The sequence below is a fragment of the Stylophora pistillata genome, chromosome 2 (assembly GCF_964205215.1).
Source record: "Stylophora pistillata chromosome 2, jaStyPist1.2, whole genome shotgun sequence".
NCBI lineage: Eukaryota > Metazoa > Cnidaria > Anthozoa > Scleractinia > Pocilloporidae > Stylophora > Stylophora pistillata.
Window position 1 is genome coordinate 15341710 of NC_142520.1, and position 17268 is coordinate 15358977.

General features: G+C 38.1%; 1 protein-coding gene and 1 long non-coding RNA gene across 4 annotated transcripts; one reads left to right on the plus strand and one right to left on the minus strand.

Moving 5' to 3' along the window:
- Positions 1 to 557: 557 nt before the first annotated feature.
- Positions 558 to 4067, plus strand: LOC148737321 (uncharacterized). The gene is made up of 2 exons (XR_015996619.1): positions 558 to 873; positions 3749 to 4067. It is a non-coding gene; the product is annotated as an uncharacterized LOC148737321 (long non-coding RNA).
- On the minus strand, positions 2718 to 13846 carry LOC111343841 (cholesterol 24-hydroxylase). 3 transcript variants are annotated; one of them, XM_022951030.2, is made up of 5 exons: positions 13677 to 13846; positions 11627 to 12283; positions 7126 to 7189; positions 5167 to 5239; positions 2718 to 4221 (listed from the first exon to the last, which is right to left on the minus strand). In XM_022951030.2, exons 2-5 carry the CDS (start codon positions 12218 to 12220, stop codon positions 3708 to 3710), a joined length of 1245 nt encoding a protein of 414 aa, XP_022806765.2. In that variant the 5' UTR covers positions 12221 to 12283; positions 13677 to 13846; the 3' UTR covers positions 2718 to 3707. The 3 variants fall into 3 exon arrangements, with proteins under 3 accessions (XP_022806765.2, XP_022806764.2, XP_088604816.1); XM_022951029.2 differs by having other exon boundaries at positions 6847 to 7189; positions 13677 to 13840; XM_088748690.1 differs by having other exon boundaries at positions 6847 to 7189; positions 11627 to 11707; positions 13677 to 13803.
- Positions 13847 to 17268: the final 3422 nt, after the last annotated feature.

The following is a 17268-nucleotide window of genomic DNA, read 5'->3' on the forward strand; positions in this document are numbered from 1 at the left end:
ATCACGCTTTCGTTCAACGGTGAGGACCCGATTCTCAAGCGGTCGTACAAAATAAAATTTCCAGTAGTTCGAGCTTAATTTTGCGTAATTATAATCTCCTTTGCTTGAGGTAATAATTTCGAAAATGCACAGGAAGAAGGTGGAAGTTTCTCAAGATAAGCCCTATTGTTGCGTGGAAGAGAGAGCTTTGTATCAGTCAAGCGACACTCTATACCCAAGGCAATTAAGAATCGCTAGCAGATAAGTGAAGACAACATTAGGCGTAAATATTTCAACCTTGAAACTTGAAAGCCTCAAGATTGCTTGGTTTATTGCAACAGAGTGTGGAAAACATTCAGCCCAACACGATTGGTGGAGTGGATAAGTATCTTCTCTCGCGTACTCCTAAAACAAAGCACTTTCTAAGTTTGTCCATCTGGATGATATGTTAATGTACTCCAGCCGACAACATCGAAAGCTGATGCCGAGGTATCCCTTTCAGCATCAAATCAAATAGAGCTGAAGATTGTTTTGACGCATTGCATTGAATTAGTTTTTCCGTCATGCAGGTAGGTTAGACCACTAAATAAATATTTGCCCATTTCATCATGCATTTCCATAAACAGGCACACCTGTGATATTTATGCTAGAAACTTTCATCAGTTATCATATTTTTAGCCATATGTTTTATGTCAAATGTGCTATAGTTTATTTTTCATATCTCATATTTTGTGCCTATTTCATACAGCAGATATGGCATTATTTTTAGAGAGGTTCGCAGATCATCTGAGAAAATTCACAAAATAAAAATCCATGAGGTGGTTTGCCCCCTGCAACTGGGAACCTTAAGTCTCAGAGTGAAATTTGGCAGAGGTACAACTTTTTCGAAATAAGGTGAAAATTAAGTGCTCAAGTGCTTTTACTTCAATCCCCATCTCACAATGCATTACACATAGAGAACCATGTACATAATAAGGAAACCCCATGTAATAATGTTCCTGATTTTAATCAAATGATGAACACCAGATTGTTGTGTGTTAATAATATTATATATTAATGTGATAAGAGGAAATGTACTTCCTCTGAAAAACAATGCTTTTTATTATTGATGAATGAAAGCTGATCATTTTGTTCTTAACAATATAGGCTCATGAGTAGCTTCAACTTCTGTTTCAGTCCATGAAATTAAAGAAGTCTGAACCGTAATGCCAAGAACAACACTTATTCAATCACGTAGGCTGTTATCATGAACTTATTTGGCTTTTAAAGTTACACCAAGCTTATGTTTTGCTCAATTGTTGACAAAGAGGAAGCTTGTGTATTAAAAAAAAATTTAATAGAGCATCAGAGTTAATCCTGATAGATAATAACTATATTATCTTATTAACCAAGCACGAGGGCCATACTGGGAAAGTATCAACCTGAGGTATCGACAGTACGGACCTCACTGCGCTCAGTCCGTACAAAAAAGACTGAGGGCCAATATTCTTCCAGTACGGTCCCAAGCAAGCTTGGTTAATAAGAGATTTATTATACGACTGAAGTTCAAAGGGACACAAGTGCGGTATCATTCGGGACAGTGCCTGGTCCAATACTGAGAGAATATTGACCGGCAATAGAGAATTTTAATTAGTTGATTTTAGTTATTGGCCCTCTGACTGCCTGAGTCATGTAATAAGGTCATGAAATGGTTGGTCAAATTATATTTGTGGTGTGAAAAAAATGTCATACAAAGTGAAATTTAAAAGGATTGCACAATATTTACTCTTCCATATCAAAAAATTCTTTGGAATCGAAAAGACAACCTAATTCTTCTTTAAACTAGAAAGCTGACATTTTCTTTTTTTTATTTTTAAAACCAAAATTGCTGTCTTATATCTTAAAATTATGATATGTCTGTAGCTGCTTTCTCCAGACTTTCTTCCCCCTGTTGTTCTATTGTATAAGCATTGAACTGCATGATTGAAATAATGCTAAATGCTCAGAACCAGAAATGATCTCAGACTCCATCAGTTACTGCTATCCTAAGTTTGAGCTGATTTAAGTTTCTATGTTTCTAAAGACTGTACATTGTACAGGTGGAAGAACAATAGGACACATAGTCCCCTACTTGGTTCATCCACCTAAACCCAACCCACCCTGGGGAAGGACATCCATCACACAGTCATCTTGTGCGTGGGAAATTAACATCTCCTACCCCTCCTGCAGGAGATGGGACCTCCATTTATCCGTCCCTATCCGAGAAGACTAGAATATCTAACCATTACTTGACGTTATAGAAAAGCAGCCTATTCTTCTCAATTATTTTAAGACCTTGAGTATTGGTCTGGCCAGGGCTCGAACCCTCGACCTCCCACACAACAGTCCAGTGCTTAGAAAATGTTGAGAATGAAAGACAAGATCATAAGGATTTCTGGGTTCACCATTAGACAATTAATAGCCACTATTTCAGCATGCGATGAATGATGGAAGCTATCCATGTTTTCCAAGGTTTTTCACAAATAGTGAGAAAAGTGAATCAATGTTTATGTATCTACATGAGCATTTCCCAAAAAGTAATAGGGTCTCATCCTTCATGGTCATCACTTCTTAGGTGTCCACATTTTTTGCTCTAAGTGTATTTTCATTCCATCTTAACTCTTAAATTTGTTCTTAATGGACATTCACACTTCAAATGACAAACCAAGATTAAATAAGTACACACAGTCAGTAAGTAAACAGAATCATTTAACAAACAGTAACTTCTATAAATATTTATTTGAAAGAGTTGTGCCAAAGTCTATCCTTTTATACTTATCTAGCAGAATGATTACAATTTTTTTTACACCCGTCTGAAATTACTGGTAATTCTTGCAATCTGATTGGCTCTGATTGGTCCAATTTACTCGCGAACTGCACCATTTTATGCCCTAAGTTGCATCTCTTTTCTAGCCAATGAGACAGCATTACTAAAACACAACTACCAATCATATTTCAAGGCTTGTTTGAAGGAACCAATCAAATTGCAGGAAAATGAAAGACAACCTTGGCAACTGTTTACAAACAAGCTCAATACTAGATCAATAGTAAATTTGTATTAACCAAAACACCCTGAATTGGAGTGACTGAATTTTGCACTTTCAAAATAAATGTAATAAAGTGGTTATTGTACTCTGCTCAATTTGACAAGATCTCGAGCCCCTTCTGGATTTAATTTTAGCCTTGAAGAAGTGAATCAAACAAATTTAAAGCGTTGTTTTATGGTTAATTGAAGGACGCTTGTAAATAATGGTAATTGAACTGACTGGAGTACAATTTTGGTCTGAGATCATATTATGATCTCAATCTAACTTGCTCTGTATGCTTGTTTGTTTTTGAAATGATGTGACTATTATTTCAGACCAGACTGCACTCCACTCAATAATTTTCATCAAAGTTGAAATGGTAAATTGGCCACCGTAACGATTACAAAAACTGACGTTTCGAGCGTTAGCCCTTCGTTGGAGTGAAGGGCTAACGCTCGAAACATCAGCTTTTGTAGTAGTTATGGTAGCCAATTTACCATTTCAACTTTGTTGATATATCCAAATTATTTCGTTACCCCCACGGACGCAGCGCCAAACAGTTTCTTTAGAAACTATCAGCCTTTATGCACTGCACTCAGTTCAATTACCATTACTTTCAAGCAACCTTCAATTAACCTTCACCTAAAATTTGTTTGATTCACTTTGATCTTCCATCATAATTAGTTATGAATTAATTTTAATTGCTGATGTTCTTTCCTTGACAGTGCACAGGACTCCACCCTTAGGTTGAAGCGTGAGATTCTCACCCCGCTGCACAGTCTGCCCAGGCACCAACTGAAATTTGAACTTTTGAAAAATGCGTGCCATGACAATTGTGGCATTGATAGCCGAGAAAACCTTTCCAATACAAACTCTTGGACCACAAGAGAATGGAAAGTAAACAAAATTTGAAGGCTTGTTAGTGTCTGCAAATCTCTCTGGAAGAAAGCTTTCTGGACTGTCCCAGAATTCGGGAAGGTGATGGGAGACAAAAATTGAAAAGTGTAATTTTGTTCCTTTGGGTATTAAATATTGTCCAAATTTCTCAGTTTTCGTTGTAACTCGGGCAGTAGCCCCTACAAGTGGATGTTTTCGTAGACTTTCTTTAAGTGCCTGCCCAAGATACCCCAGCTTTGCAATGTCATAAAATTCGACAGTTTCTTTTCCTCCTAGGACACTGTCCACCTCCTTACATATCCTGAAAAGAATTTAAAGCAGTTTAAGTATTTCTATTTACATGATAGGCAGAAAGATCTATACGATCCATATTTTGATTGGTTCTTACATATGATCTATTAAAGGGCAGACTGCCAGCCATGGCAGACTGTAAGATGATGTTATTTTGATGACATATTGTACAAAATGATTCCATTTTGCCATGCTTCTGTTCAATAATTGATCACGTGGGATGTCAAATGTGGTAAAAACATTCAGTGACACATTCCGCTGCGCCTGGCATGCCAATTTTTTTTTTTTTCGGTTACAATAAATTATTCTGACCTAATCTATGATCTATTAATAAACAGGTGCATGGCAGCATAGAACCTAATTGTTAAAATAACATAGAGTAATCATCATAGTACGTACTGTATACATCATGATTTCTTGGAAAATAAAAATTAAAAACCTAGGCCCTGTAAGGTGACCAACATCTCCTTACAAGCTCAAGGTATTACATCATTCAATAAATGAGCCATGAGGAAAGTGAATGTCAAATTGAAAAAACCCTAAGTTGCCACTCTTGTAATTAAAAAATGGTAAACACCACAGCATACACTATTGAGTTATGGATGTATGCGGGAGGTTGTTAAGCACGAAAGAAGTGTAAGAGCCACACGAGGCCGAGAGCCACTCTAGCTTCTTGAGTGCTTAGCAAACCTCCCAAGTGCATCCATAACTCAACAGTCTACTCTATGGAGTTTACCACTTGTTTTACAACATAACATTGATACATTGTAGCAAAAGAGTTTTCTTTTATTTAACAAATCTTATGTGACCAGAAAAAACAAGCATGCGTGAAAACTAGTCTTTGCATTTGCTCTCATCAGCAGGTACCCGCAAGGGCAAATGGTGAACATTGAATCGACCAATCAGAGCGTGTGCTTTACTGTAGTTATGTTATAAAAGCAGCTGCACTACGAACCTATTTTCAATGTCTTCATTCAACAGAGTTTCTAGCAAGGTGAAGCTAAGTTGGTTTGCAGTTGTGTCTTGACCTGAAAATATAATAATTAAAATAATAATAATAATAATAAAAATAAATGCTTTATTTAGACAAGATAGCAAGGTAAAAGCCACGGGCTAATAAACTTGTGGCCCTGTATAAAGCTATAGAAAGATAAAAATTTTTAAATTATGAATTATATTAAAAACATGAAATATGTTGCAATTAATGAATAGACCATATGCATTGTGAATTTTTTAATTATAGGAAGGCAGAAGGATTGGGCAGCTGGATTATCTGTTAAAGGGGTGAAATCTCATGGGAAAATAATGGGGGCAGCTGTGGCAATATCGTAAAACTGAGTTATTGATAAAGGCTGATAGTTTCAAAAGAAACTGTTTGGGGCAGCTTCGGTGGGAGTAACGAAATAATCTGGATATATCAACAAAGTTGAAGTGGTAAATTGGCCACCGTAACGATTACAAAAGCTGACGTTTCGAGTGTTAGCCCTTCGTCGGAGCGAATAGAGGAATTGTGGGTTGTGTGTGCTTTTAAAGGCAGAGAATGGAGCTACGTTATTATGTTACGGCAGTCTAAATCCCTGTGGGATTTAGACTGCCGGGATTTAGACTGTGGGATTTAGACTGCCGGCTTGAAAGATGAGCTTTTGCTCAAGATTTTTACGGCTTTCCGTGCTACCCAAGTGTAAGGAAAGACCGCAGATTGCCATATTTTGCTTAGAATGATTAGGTAAATTAAAATGTCTAGCGACTGGTTTCGAGGATCAACGAACGCTTTTCATTCCACTAATTTATTCTTGTTTTTCTCGTTGCCATGTTCCCACCAATAACGTAGCTCCATTCTCTGCCTTTAAAAGCACACACAACCCACAATTCCTCTATTCGCTCTGACGAAGGGCTAACACTCGAAACGTCAGCTTTTGTAATCGTTACGGTGGCCAATTTACCATTTCAACTTTGTTGATATATCCAAATTATTGAGTTATCGATAGTTATATTATTCACAATTGAGTTTTGGCGCTTGGTAACCTCCCTTAGGGTTGTTCAAACAACTGTACAGTTACTAATTTTCAGTCAAGAGCTTGAATCTAGGAGAAAAAGTTGACTGTAGGCTGACTGCAGGCTGATCATTTCAATGTGAGTAGTGCTGGAAACAAGAATTTTAGATAACTGACTTAAGGTCAGTTTCAGTATAAGATTTCATGATCATTTAATTGCTATCCAGTTTCTTTACCAGAACAAGAACCCTCTGAAATTTTCCTCACAACACACAACAAGGCTACATTCCCTAAATCAAGAAATTATTTTATTTATTAATAATTTGCCATAATTGGACTGGCTAGCCAAGTTCAGCTTTAAAGCTAGTTTAATTGGGGGGCCTGTACGAACAATAAGAAGGCCAGACCAGAACACTGAGAGGTATGTTTCTAACTCTTTGGGAGAACTGTAGGGGTTTTTGTCCCCCCCTCCCCTCCCCCCTCCACACCTAACCAGCATAGGGAAGATGCAGCACATTATCCTCGGCTATTTATTTATATAAAGACCACAAGTGTTGGTCTCGTCAGGTGTTTGAACCCTCCTTCATGGCAATCTGGCACTTAACAACATGAGCTAACCAATTTTGACGCAAAATCATTACCTGCTAGGAAAAATGTAAGGAATTCATCCACAAGTTCTTCCATGTAAGCATCACTATTCTTTGAATTCACATCAAAAGCCTCCAGAATCATCTGGAGTATATCATTAGACCTCATTTTAGAGTCTTCCATGGCTTGCAGTCGCTGCTGTATGTATTCCCTTGCATAATTACGTAAAACAGCTACTGATTGGGAAATGGTCATCTGGTATGATTGTTTGTAAAATGGCAAGGATAGGAGAGGCTGATTAAAACTCTCTTCAAAACCTTCCAGACACTTACTAAGATTTTTATGGACTTTGCAGTTGTGATCCTCCAGGCAATGCAAATCTAGGCTAAATGCAACCTAGGGGAGCAAAGTAAAAAGGATTTACAAAACATAGTTCAATTTAGATTGAATACAGCTACCATACTTCCTTGAATGAGAGCCTATGCTCTGTTAAACACCCTCCTCTGGATAAGCCCCACCTTCAACTCCCTGAAGTGATCAACATGTAACTTCTCTCTATAATATCCATACACAATCCAGCAAACAGGTAATGAGAATCCACAAACTCATCAGTAAGAAGTTGTTACCTTGATTGAACACCAAATTCTTGTAACCAATTTACAAGGAAACGTGTATCAGTTAGAGGGGAGAATTCACAATCAGATCTTGGGAGTTAAAGGGTTAAATAGTAGGGACACAAGGAAAACCTGTTTCTAATGTCACTTTATCTGTAACTTTTTATGCCTCAACTACAACAGAATTAGTACATGTTAATAAATTTTTAAATAAGTGCAGCAGACCTCCTCAATTTAGCACTTTCCTTCCAATTTTTGCCCCTCCTTTAAACCAAAATTTCAAACAAGCACCCATGGGCTCATTAGAAGAAATAATTATGGTATCTTTAATCCATGACACTAAATCTGCAGATGTAAATATTATCATTTGGCAAATCAGTTAGTTTAATGTTTTTATTAAGGGTGACAATAAAATGAGCCAGTGAAAGCCAGGTGACATGGCACAAGGAAAAAAACAAAGCTTTACCTGACTTCAAATAAAATGCTGAATTTTGCTTACATGCAGTTTGTTGAATGCCCCTCTTATACAGAGGAAGTCTGTGTTTTTTAATAAGTCAAAAGTCACACAAAGGGCTTCCTTGTACACATCACTAAGTTTAAAGAACCCAGTCAAAAATTTTGAGGAAACCATAAAATTAATTATAATGCTTAGAAACCTGTATGAAATATGAGTTATCAATTAGAAAACTATTCTCAAGAGGGCATCCAAGCACTTATCAGTGCTGAAATCAACTGTAGCAGCTCTACCAAACAGTTCTGAGACTAACAACAAACATATGAAACATATGTGTGAACTGCGGTTATGAGACGTATATGAGAACGATCCTTTGCAGTAAAGCACTATTTGAGCAATAGTGAAAATCAGACCTGAAAAAAATTTCAGGCCTGTACGGGATTCGAACCACTGACCTCTGCGATACTAGTGCAGCGCTCTACCAATTGAGCTAACAAGCCAACTGGGAGCAGGCCATCAAATTAATTCGATATAAACCCGTAGATGATAAATCAAACAACAACAAACATATGAAACATATGTGTGAACTGCGTACAGGCCTGAAATTTTTTTCAGGTCTGATTTTCACTATTGCTCAAATAGTGCTTTACTGCGAAGGATCGTTCTCATATACGTCTCATAACCGCAGTTCACACATATGTTTCATATGTTTGCTGTTGTTTGATTTATCATCTACGGGTTTATATCGAATTAATTTGATGGCCTGCTCCCAGTTAGCTCAATTGTTAGCTCAATTGGTAGAGCGCTGCACTAGTATCGCAGAGGTCAGTGGTTCGAATCCCGTACAGGCCTGAAATTTTTTTCAGGTCTGATTTTCACTATTGCTCAAATAGTGCTTTACTGCGAAGGATCGTTCTCATATACATAAGTTCTGAGACTCTTATCAACATTGCAAAGGAAGCCTGATTAACTCTAAAGTAATTTATAACCATTTATGGTAATTGAACTGAGTGGAGTGCAATTTCGGCTGAAATCATACGTGGGATTTCAAAATCGAACCAGTGCACAGCATGAGTTTGATTTGAAATCACAAGACATTTCAGACCAAAATTGCACGACACAAGGTTCAATTACCACTTTATTATACTCATTATGAAATCTCCTAAATACAGGACTTGGTCAATTCAAATAATTTACTGATGCTGTACCGAGCCAGTTTTTAAATAAAAAGCAGAACCGGAAACGCTTTTACATCTTATTTTGTATGCAAAACAGAAAGACTTTGATGTCATGTGTCAAAAACTCAGTCAAGTGTAAAATGATGCAATTTAGAGCAAAAATGGTGCGATTCGTTAATAAATTGCACCAATTAGAGCCAATCAGATTACAGGGACCACCAGTGATTTCAAAATGAATGTAATAAACATGTTACTTCCCCTGGCAAACAAGTAAAGAGAATACTCAAACAAGTTATCATAAGGTTACTTTCCACCTTCACAGGTGTCATTTGAGAAAAAATTCGTACGCACGCTAGTTTCCAAAAACCCTAACAAACTATATGTCAAAAGGAAGCTTAATAAATGCAGTTTATGATAAAAATATAATTCAGGCATTTTTTTCATTAAGGGAGTGTCAGGAGCCAGTAAGGTGTGAAACAACCAAGCTTCTACTGAATTTATCGGGTATTGGATCCTGCAGAATGAGCAAAATGGCTGTACAGTCTTATTCGCAAGTTAGGCATCAATGAACAAAAGTGTGTCAGGCTTTTCCAATATTCTGCTTGGTTGTCTAGATATCTGCATCTAAAGTTGGAGCAGTGTGAAATATGCAAAAAGTGTTGCATAAATAGACACAGCATGAAAAATATTTCAAATATCAAAATTCCCTGACAATCTTTCATTCGTTATTATCCCTGGAATATTTTGGCTACATTTCATAAAAATTGATCAAATCTACATACTGTATCCTATAAATTCACTTCAAGTGGATGTATTCCTCTAAAAACCTAATGCAAGATTTTAGCTCCTAAGGGTTTGTAAACAACTAGCACCACACCAAGAGATTATCTGGCCTCCTAAAACAGCAAACCAATGGAAAGAAGAGACCTCCTAGCCTCAATGACGATGGATCAAGATTTTGCCAGGAAAAGTACTGCATAGCAGTCACATTTTTTCCTTTATCTCATTCTGTTGGACATTAAGTAATGAGCAGAGTTAGCACAGGAAAAACCTGCAGCAAAAAGGGTAAACCTGAAAAAACAGCAAATGGACAGACGGCTTAAGGAATACCCTTATCGCTGAAATGAGTTCCCTCGGCGGAGAAGGTTTATTCATGATTTCATATGATTCAAGGCAATCATTGCCTATGTTTTTCTATCAAGGCTGGTACTTGCTTATTGAAAGGAAACTTCTTTTTTAACACTATGTACGACAAATGTAGATCTGATGGCGCCCTCTTTGTTCGCAATTTGGATGCCAGCGAGGAGAGTAATGCCAGGACTGTTTTTTTCCTGACAAAATGATGCCATTTCTCTCTTCTTTGGGCCTATATTTTTTCTTTCCTTTGCTCAAGGACTCCTCTCTAATTTTGATTTATGTTTTTTATCCATGAGAAAAGACTTTCTTCTAGCAGAGAACTTCCATGTGTGAATTTTGTCAGGTAGGCACTGTAAACAAGATATGCAAATAACATGGAATTGCTGTGAATAATTATTCTCCTTGGGGTTTGCCCATTTACAAGATTATGACACCTTCCTGAATTATTAACTTTCATTTGAAAATACGTTTTCCTAAATAAGTTGAACACTTTTTGAGATTTTTAAATTTTTCTTTTTGTAAACGTTAGGTAAAATGTCTAACTTCAATGTAGTCCAATAAAATAAAAAATTTCTTTTTCAGCTTCTGAAGATGGGAAGGAACCTTAATTGATCTGACTTAAAATTCTTGTTTCTAATTCACAAGGGGAGATGCACAGCAGCTAGAGGAGCAAATTCACAAAAAGGTCTTGGAAGTTAAAGGGTTAAATGCCAGGCGAGGAAGGGGTAGGTAAACTTGCGATAAACTGGCATTCAAACTAGCAGGAAGAAGTATGGGTCACTTGACTCGAGAATGCAGTTTAACACTTTGATTTCCAAGATCTGGGCCGGGTTGTTCAAAGGCGAATTAAGATAACCCAGGATTACCATGAAATTTAATTGCAGATCTGAAAGCTTTAAAATGAAATTCACTTTAATTCCATTTGTTTACAATTTGGTGATTGAATGCTCTAAGAATTATTGGGAAAATTATTATAAAACGGCTTTTGAACAGAGAAATATAGAAACCTGGATTAACATTTAACCCTGGGTTAGCGCTAATCGGTCTTTCAACATCTGGGCCCTGATTGTTAATTTTCCCTTCTATATTTCCTTGTCAACAAGTAACAAGAATTAAGTGAACATTAGATCAAGGTTAAAACTTCTACCACTTCACAAGGCTGCACTCTAAGAAAAATTGAAGGGAGCCCAGTGCTCTGAAAACTGTGAAATCCTGGGTGCCCAGCATAATGCTTTTTATCTTTCAAGAGTCACCCAAGAGCAAAAGTAAGGTACCAGGGGTCACCTGGTACCTTACTTGGCCACCTGGCCCCAGCATTGCTAGACCACAGATCTGTAATTTAACTTTGAATATTCTCATTAGCTGTTTGCTGGATAATGTGTGAATCTTATCAGGAGAAGTTATATGTTAATCACTTGTAGGACTTGTCAAACTCATTCTATTCTCATACCTTTGCAATCACATCCAAAGTCACTTTTTGGAATTCATTGGACATGTCAATGACAGTTTTCCCATCAGCAATTCTTGATAGCTTTGAAATAAGAGCATCCGCAATAGTATTGAACTGCGGGACAAGATCCTTTAAGTAACTACGATGAAAGGCTGGATTTATGTGGTTTCTCTTTAACTTCCATTTCTGATGATTCAACTGAGTAACTAGTCCAGATCCAAGAAATCTGTGTTGTCCAAGTAAATATGCTAATGCATTGTAGGATGATGGTGCCTTTGGAAGATTTAAAGTTATCAAACCATATTTTATGAATTCTGGGCCTGATATTACAACAATTGGCCAGAAAAAGTACCACCAGATAAACACAGGCCCATACATGAGAGCATGCTCTAGAAACAATTCAGAAAGAAGTTTCCCCTTCTCATCCAATTCAGGAAAATTTCCACGGAAAAAACTCCTCCTTTTTGGTCCAGGAATATGGCCATACTTCCTATGCTCCTTCCACACAAAAAGCACAAGTAAAAGAATGGCAAGAAGCATTATTATGAAAGCACCAAAAGCAGTCATCAAAAGTGTTGCTGAGAAGGAAGCCATGTAGATTGTGTAACTGGAAGTTTTTGCCAATCTTTAGATGTGTGCTTCTAGAGTTTGTGGTTTCTACAGAAAAAAAAAAAAAAGCCAAAAGGAAATTAAGAAATTGTCAGCATGCAGTGTGCTACCATCAAGTTAAGGATACACATGGGAGGTTGCTCAGCATGAAAGAAACATAAGAGTCGCACATGCCGAAAGCCATGAGTGACTCTAGCACCTTGAGTGCCGAATGAATCTAAGTGCATCCAAAACTTGACCATGGTTGCATATTGCATGAATTGTAAACCATTTCTTTTATAATATTGAGACTTTCCAACATCTTTCATTTTACAAAACTGACATCAGCATGGAACCTGGGCAAATTGGTCGAGTGTATCAACCAATCAGAGCATGTGCTTTTGTAAAGCTTTGTTACAGAGATAAATGAATGTATGAAAATCACATCAGGTCAGCTAAAAACCGCACTTGGTTAGCTCAGGGTTTTAATCCGCCGTGCACGAGGACAGTAAAGAGGCCAAAGGTTCAAGCCCCAGACCAGACAACACTCAGGGTGTAAGGATATCTTACTGAGAAGTTTGTGGTGTCTTTGCTATGACATCTACAGAAGGTTAGAATATCTACTCTTCAAAAAACATAGGCCTGGTCTCCTGCATCTTCCCTGCACTGGTTAACAGTGGACGTAAAAGGACCTACGAACTTCTCGCAAAGAGTTGAGAATGTAGCTTCCGGTGATGTGGTCTTAGGCCTTGTTTTAGAGCTGAACTGGGCCAGCCTGGCTTCGCAAATAAATAAATTAACTAGTAAGGGAGAGAGTACCATATAACCCCATACATTAATTATGCCTTCCACTTCTTTGTCTTTCACAACAGAACTTTAAAAACAAAGTCTACTAGTCTGAATGCATAATCAACATATGGGGTTATATGGTACTCTTGCCACTAATAAGTAACCACATACCAACGAAGATTTATGATTGACAGAAATTTTGACTTATTTCTCTACGTTCTGCAGTGGGCCATTCCATTTAACATCCGCACCCCCCCCCCCCAATTGAAGGCCTGGGATTTCTTAGAGGGAGGGGGGGTCAATGCTATAGTTTTTCTTAGGGGGGTTGAACCATATTTCTGAGAGGGGTCGCCATGAAGTACCCTTGAGAGAAATTCTCACGAGTAGTTTCTGAAGGGGGTTCCATTGGTTTGCTTGATAGCTACATAAAATTCTGAAGGGGGTAATTTCAGGCAATTCTGAAGGGGGTTAAAAAATTTCTTTTCCAGAGGGGTGTTACAGGAAAGCCTTCAACAGGGGGGGGTGCGGATTTTAAATGGAATGGCCCAATATGCGTCTTCGGTTGCTTTATAATGTTGGCGTTCCCAGCGACCTTTATTTCAAGGGATTGATTCCCATTTCCTATGGTTATATTATCTATTATTTCTTATATACATAAAAATTGCATACTAACCTCTACAATAAAGGATAATCCAGAAAAAGATGCATGAAAACAATGTACGGATCGTTCAACATCATGAACCGCTTCTCAACCGCCATCTTAAAAGCCGCGATGGCCTGAGAACAGTTAGAAGCTTTTGTTGTCTTGAAACTCGTTCCCATGGCCTCGATAACGAGGTGGTTCTCGTGAGGAGAGCTGACCTTCCAGTTCGAGATCCATCGTCCGAATCATCACTGCGCCAAGTTTTTGAGATCTTAGTTTTTCGAAGTCTCACGTATAGGGTCCTATCGGTCTTAGGTCGTGGAGTTTTGAGAAACCCTACGAGATTTTCGTTTTTTTTCTTAGTTTGTCGAGGTCTCACGTCGGTTATATCGGTCGCAGGTGCAGATCTTGCTTGTCGTTTTCGAGAAACCTGACAGTTTAAACAAGATTCTCGTTCCCAGAACCCTCGCTTAAAGTGCAAATAAAAATAATCTCTCGCCGGCATGATGCATGCAGCTTTTTTTTGTTTTTTGTTTTGTTTTTGCGATGGAGCCGTTACCTAGCAACGACAGTTGACAGCCCTGATCAGGGCTGATTATACGATCTTCGTCCACAAGTCAGATGGAAAATATAAATATTCTTCTTGGAAATTGACATTTTCAAGAATCACACCGATAAAATCTTAATGTATGGCGGAAGTAAGGATCATCCATGTTGATGAGAAATCCATTAGACCACCTTGGTTTTCGCACGATATCGTAGGAATCCAAAATTCGAAATAACAAAGGCTTTTACAGTTTTACCTCCGAAAGACGAAAGAACTCCTAAATATATTTTGGAAAGGTTTCAGCGTAATTAGGATCTGCATTTTGAAAATAGAGTCATCGTTAATTTCGTAGTTTTTCTTCCCTGCGCATGCGCATGGAAGTAGCGGCCCGGAAAGCAGACACGTATGTGAAATATAACTTTAACGCATGAAATTTCTGTTGTTCCCTAAGCATTAGAAACATTAGAAAATGAGTTAAGATGAATGTTACGAAGTTCACAGGGGATAACTAATAATTACTTTAGTTTCTTTTAGTGACGAACAAGACAACAGACATTTGCTTTACTTCATGGCCGCCATGATGGGCACCAAGTTCCACCAACAGTGTCCTCGTGATGAGCACTATAAATTGATGTCAGAGAATCTGGCGAATAACTCATCCGCGGAAAACCCCACAGGCCTGAAACCTAGACAAAACTGTTTATTTGTCAATATTCTATGATAGGTCACTTTCTTGGTGTCAGGCATTCAATAGGTTTGATTTTAGATTTCGAATGCGTGACACTATCAGATATGATGTTGGAATCATACATAAGCAGCCTTGGATATCATCACCCACCCGTACATGTAGGTAGTGCGAAGGGCAACGGTCTTAAAAATATCTGAAAATACCACTGGTCTCTCAGGGGTGCCAAAACCCGCAGGCTGTGGGTGGAAAGGGAGTGTTTGGAATGGGGGGGGAGGGGGTGGGTGGGAGAAGGGAGGATGACTTCCGGCGTAAAATAACTTTTTTCTTTAAGTCATTAACAAACAAATTATTCAAGTTCAAGGAAATGCGGGAATCCGAAGAATTTACATGATATAGATATTTTCCAGTACTAGATATTCCATTTAATTGCTGGTCTTTCATGTTGCGTCAATTCGAGCCCGCTGACATATAAGGAAGAGCGACAGAATAGGAGAATTCGCATATAGTCTGATCCCTTGCAGCCCTTTCCGGCGTCGTCACGCAAGCGAAGACTCCCCCACGTCGCTTGCGTGACGAGGCCAGAAAGGGCTGCAAGGGAAACTAATTCGCATAAGGCGCGCGGAAATTCTGTGATCCTCCCTCTGCGACCACCTCCCCCTTTTTTTAAAAGAGCCCTAGTTGTGCCCCCGTGCTTGAATGGTCGATAACTTGAAATGATCAAGGGAAAATTCTGCTTGAACCTGACGTCAATTATTACATGAAAATTCTATCACATATTTCGATATGAGAAATGTCTCCACAATTTGTCGCCTTCGACCTTTCACTTCCATCATGTCCATGAGTAACCAAGACAGAATTTCTCCTTTGGATGTTTACACAATATGTAGCAGACTGGTGATGAGACTAAAGAAAAATATCCACGAGATTATTAGTTGATCCAGTACCAAATTCTCGAAAGTAACATAATAAGAATTGTATGGTAAGACAGTAAGGAGAATTTTGGGAGTGGGAGGATTAAAAAAAATATATATATATATATATATATCGCCAGTTGGATTTCACGGCCTTTGTTATTTAAGGTTACTTTCCACCTTCAGAAGCCGTAAAAAATGTTTTTTTTTCTTTTATTGGATCAAACTAGATTGAAGTTCGATGTTTCACCTAACGTTTACGAAAAGAACAATTTTAAAATCTCAAAAAGCATCCGACTTAGTAAGAAAAACGTATTTTCAAAAAAAAGTTAATAAACTAGGAGGGTGTCATAATCTCGTAAAAAATGGGGCTTGAAACCCCTACGGAAATACTCGCGGCAATTTCACGTTATTCACATTTTGTTCACATCGCACACTTGATAAAATTCGCACGTGAAAGTTCTCTGCTGGTGTAAAGTCTTTTCTCGTGGATAAAAAACACAAATGAAAATAAGAGAGGAGTCCCTGGGAAAAGAAAAAGAAAAAAAAGCAGGTAATTCAAAGAAGAGAGAAATAGCACCATTTTGTTAGGAACAAAAACCAATCCTGGCACTCCTCTACACGCTGACATCCACATCACGAACACAGATGTCGTACATTAGGTGAAAAACGAAATTTCCTTTCAATAAGCAAGTACCAGCCTTGATACAAAACAGAGGCAATCGCGTCGAGTCACATGAAATCATGAATAAACCTACCGAATGGAACTCATTTCAGTGATAAAGGTATTAGTTAAGCTGTCTGCCGATTCGCTGTTTTGCTTTCCAGCAGTTTCTCCAGCTATACCTTTTATGCCGCGAGTTTTTTCTTTGCCAATTTTGCCCATTACTCAACATTCAAAAGAGAATGATAAAAAACCCTGAGTGCCATGCGATACTTTTCCCAGGAAAATCTTGATGCATCGTCATTGACGTCAGGAGATCCCGTCTTCCCATTGGTTCGCGGTTTCAGGAGGCGAGATAGATAATCTCTTGGTGTGGCGCTAGCTTTTTGAAAACCTTTAGAAGCTAACATCTCGCATCTGATTTTGAGAGGAATACATGCACTTTGAGCGTACAGGGTATGTAGATTTGACCGATTTTCTTGAAATTTCGTCTAAACATTCCAGGGATAATGACGAACAAAACTCTGCCAGGAAACTTTGATATTTGAAATATTTTTTACGTGGTGTCCATTTACGCAACACGTTTCACATATTTTAGATGCGGATATATCAAGACTTCAGAGTATCGGAAAAGCCCGACACACTTATGTTGATTGATGCTTTGTGAATAAGACTGTACAACCATATTGCTCGTGCTGCGAGATCCGATACCCGATAAATTCAATAGAAGGACCCTCGGTCGTTTCACGCCTCACCGGCTCCTGACACTTCCTAAATGAAAAAATAGCCTAATTTATATTTTTATCGTAAAA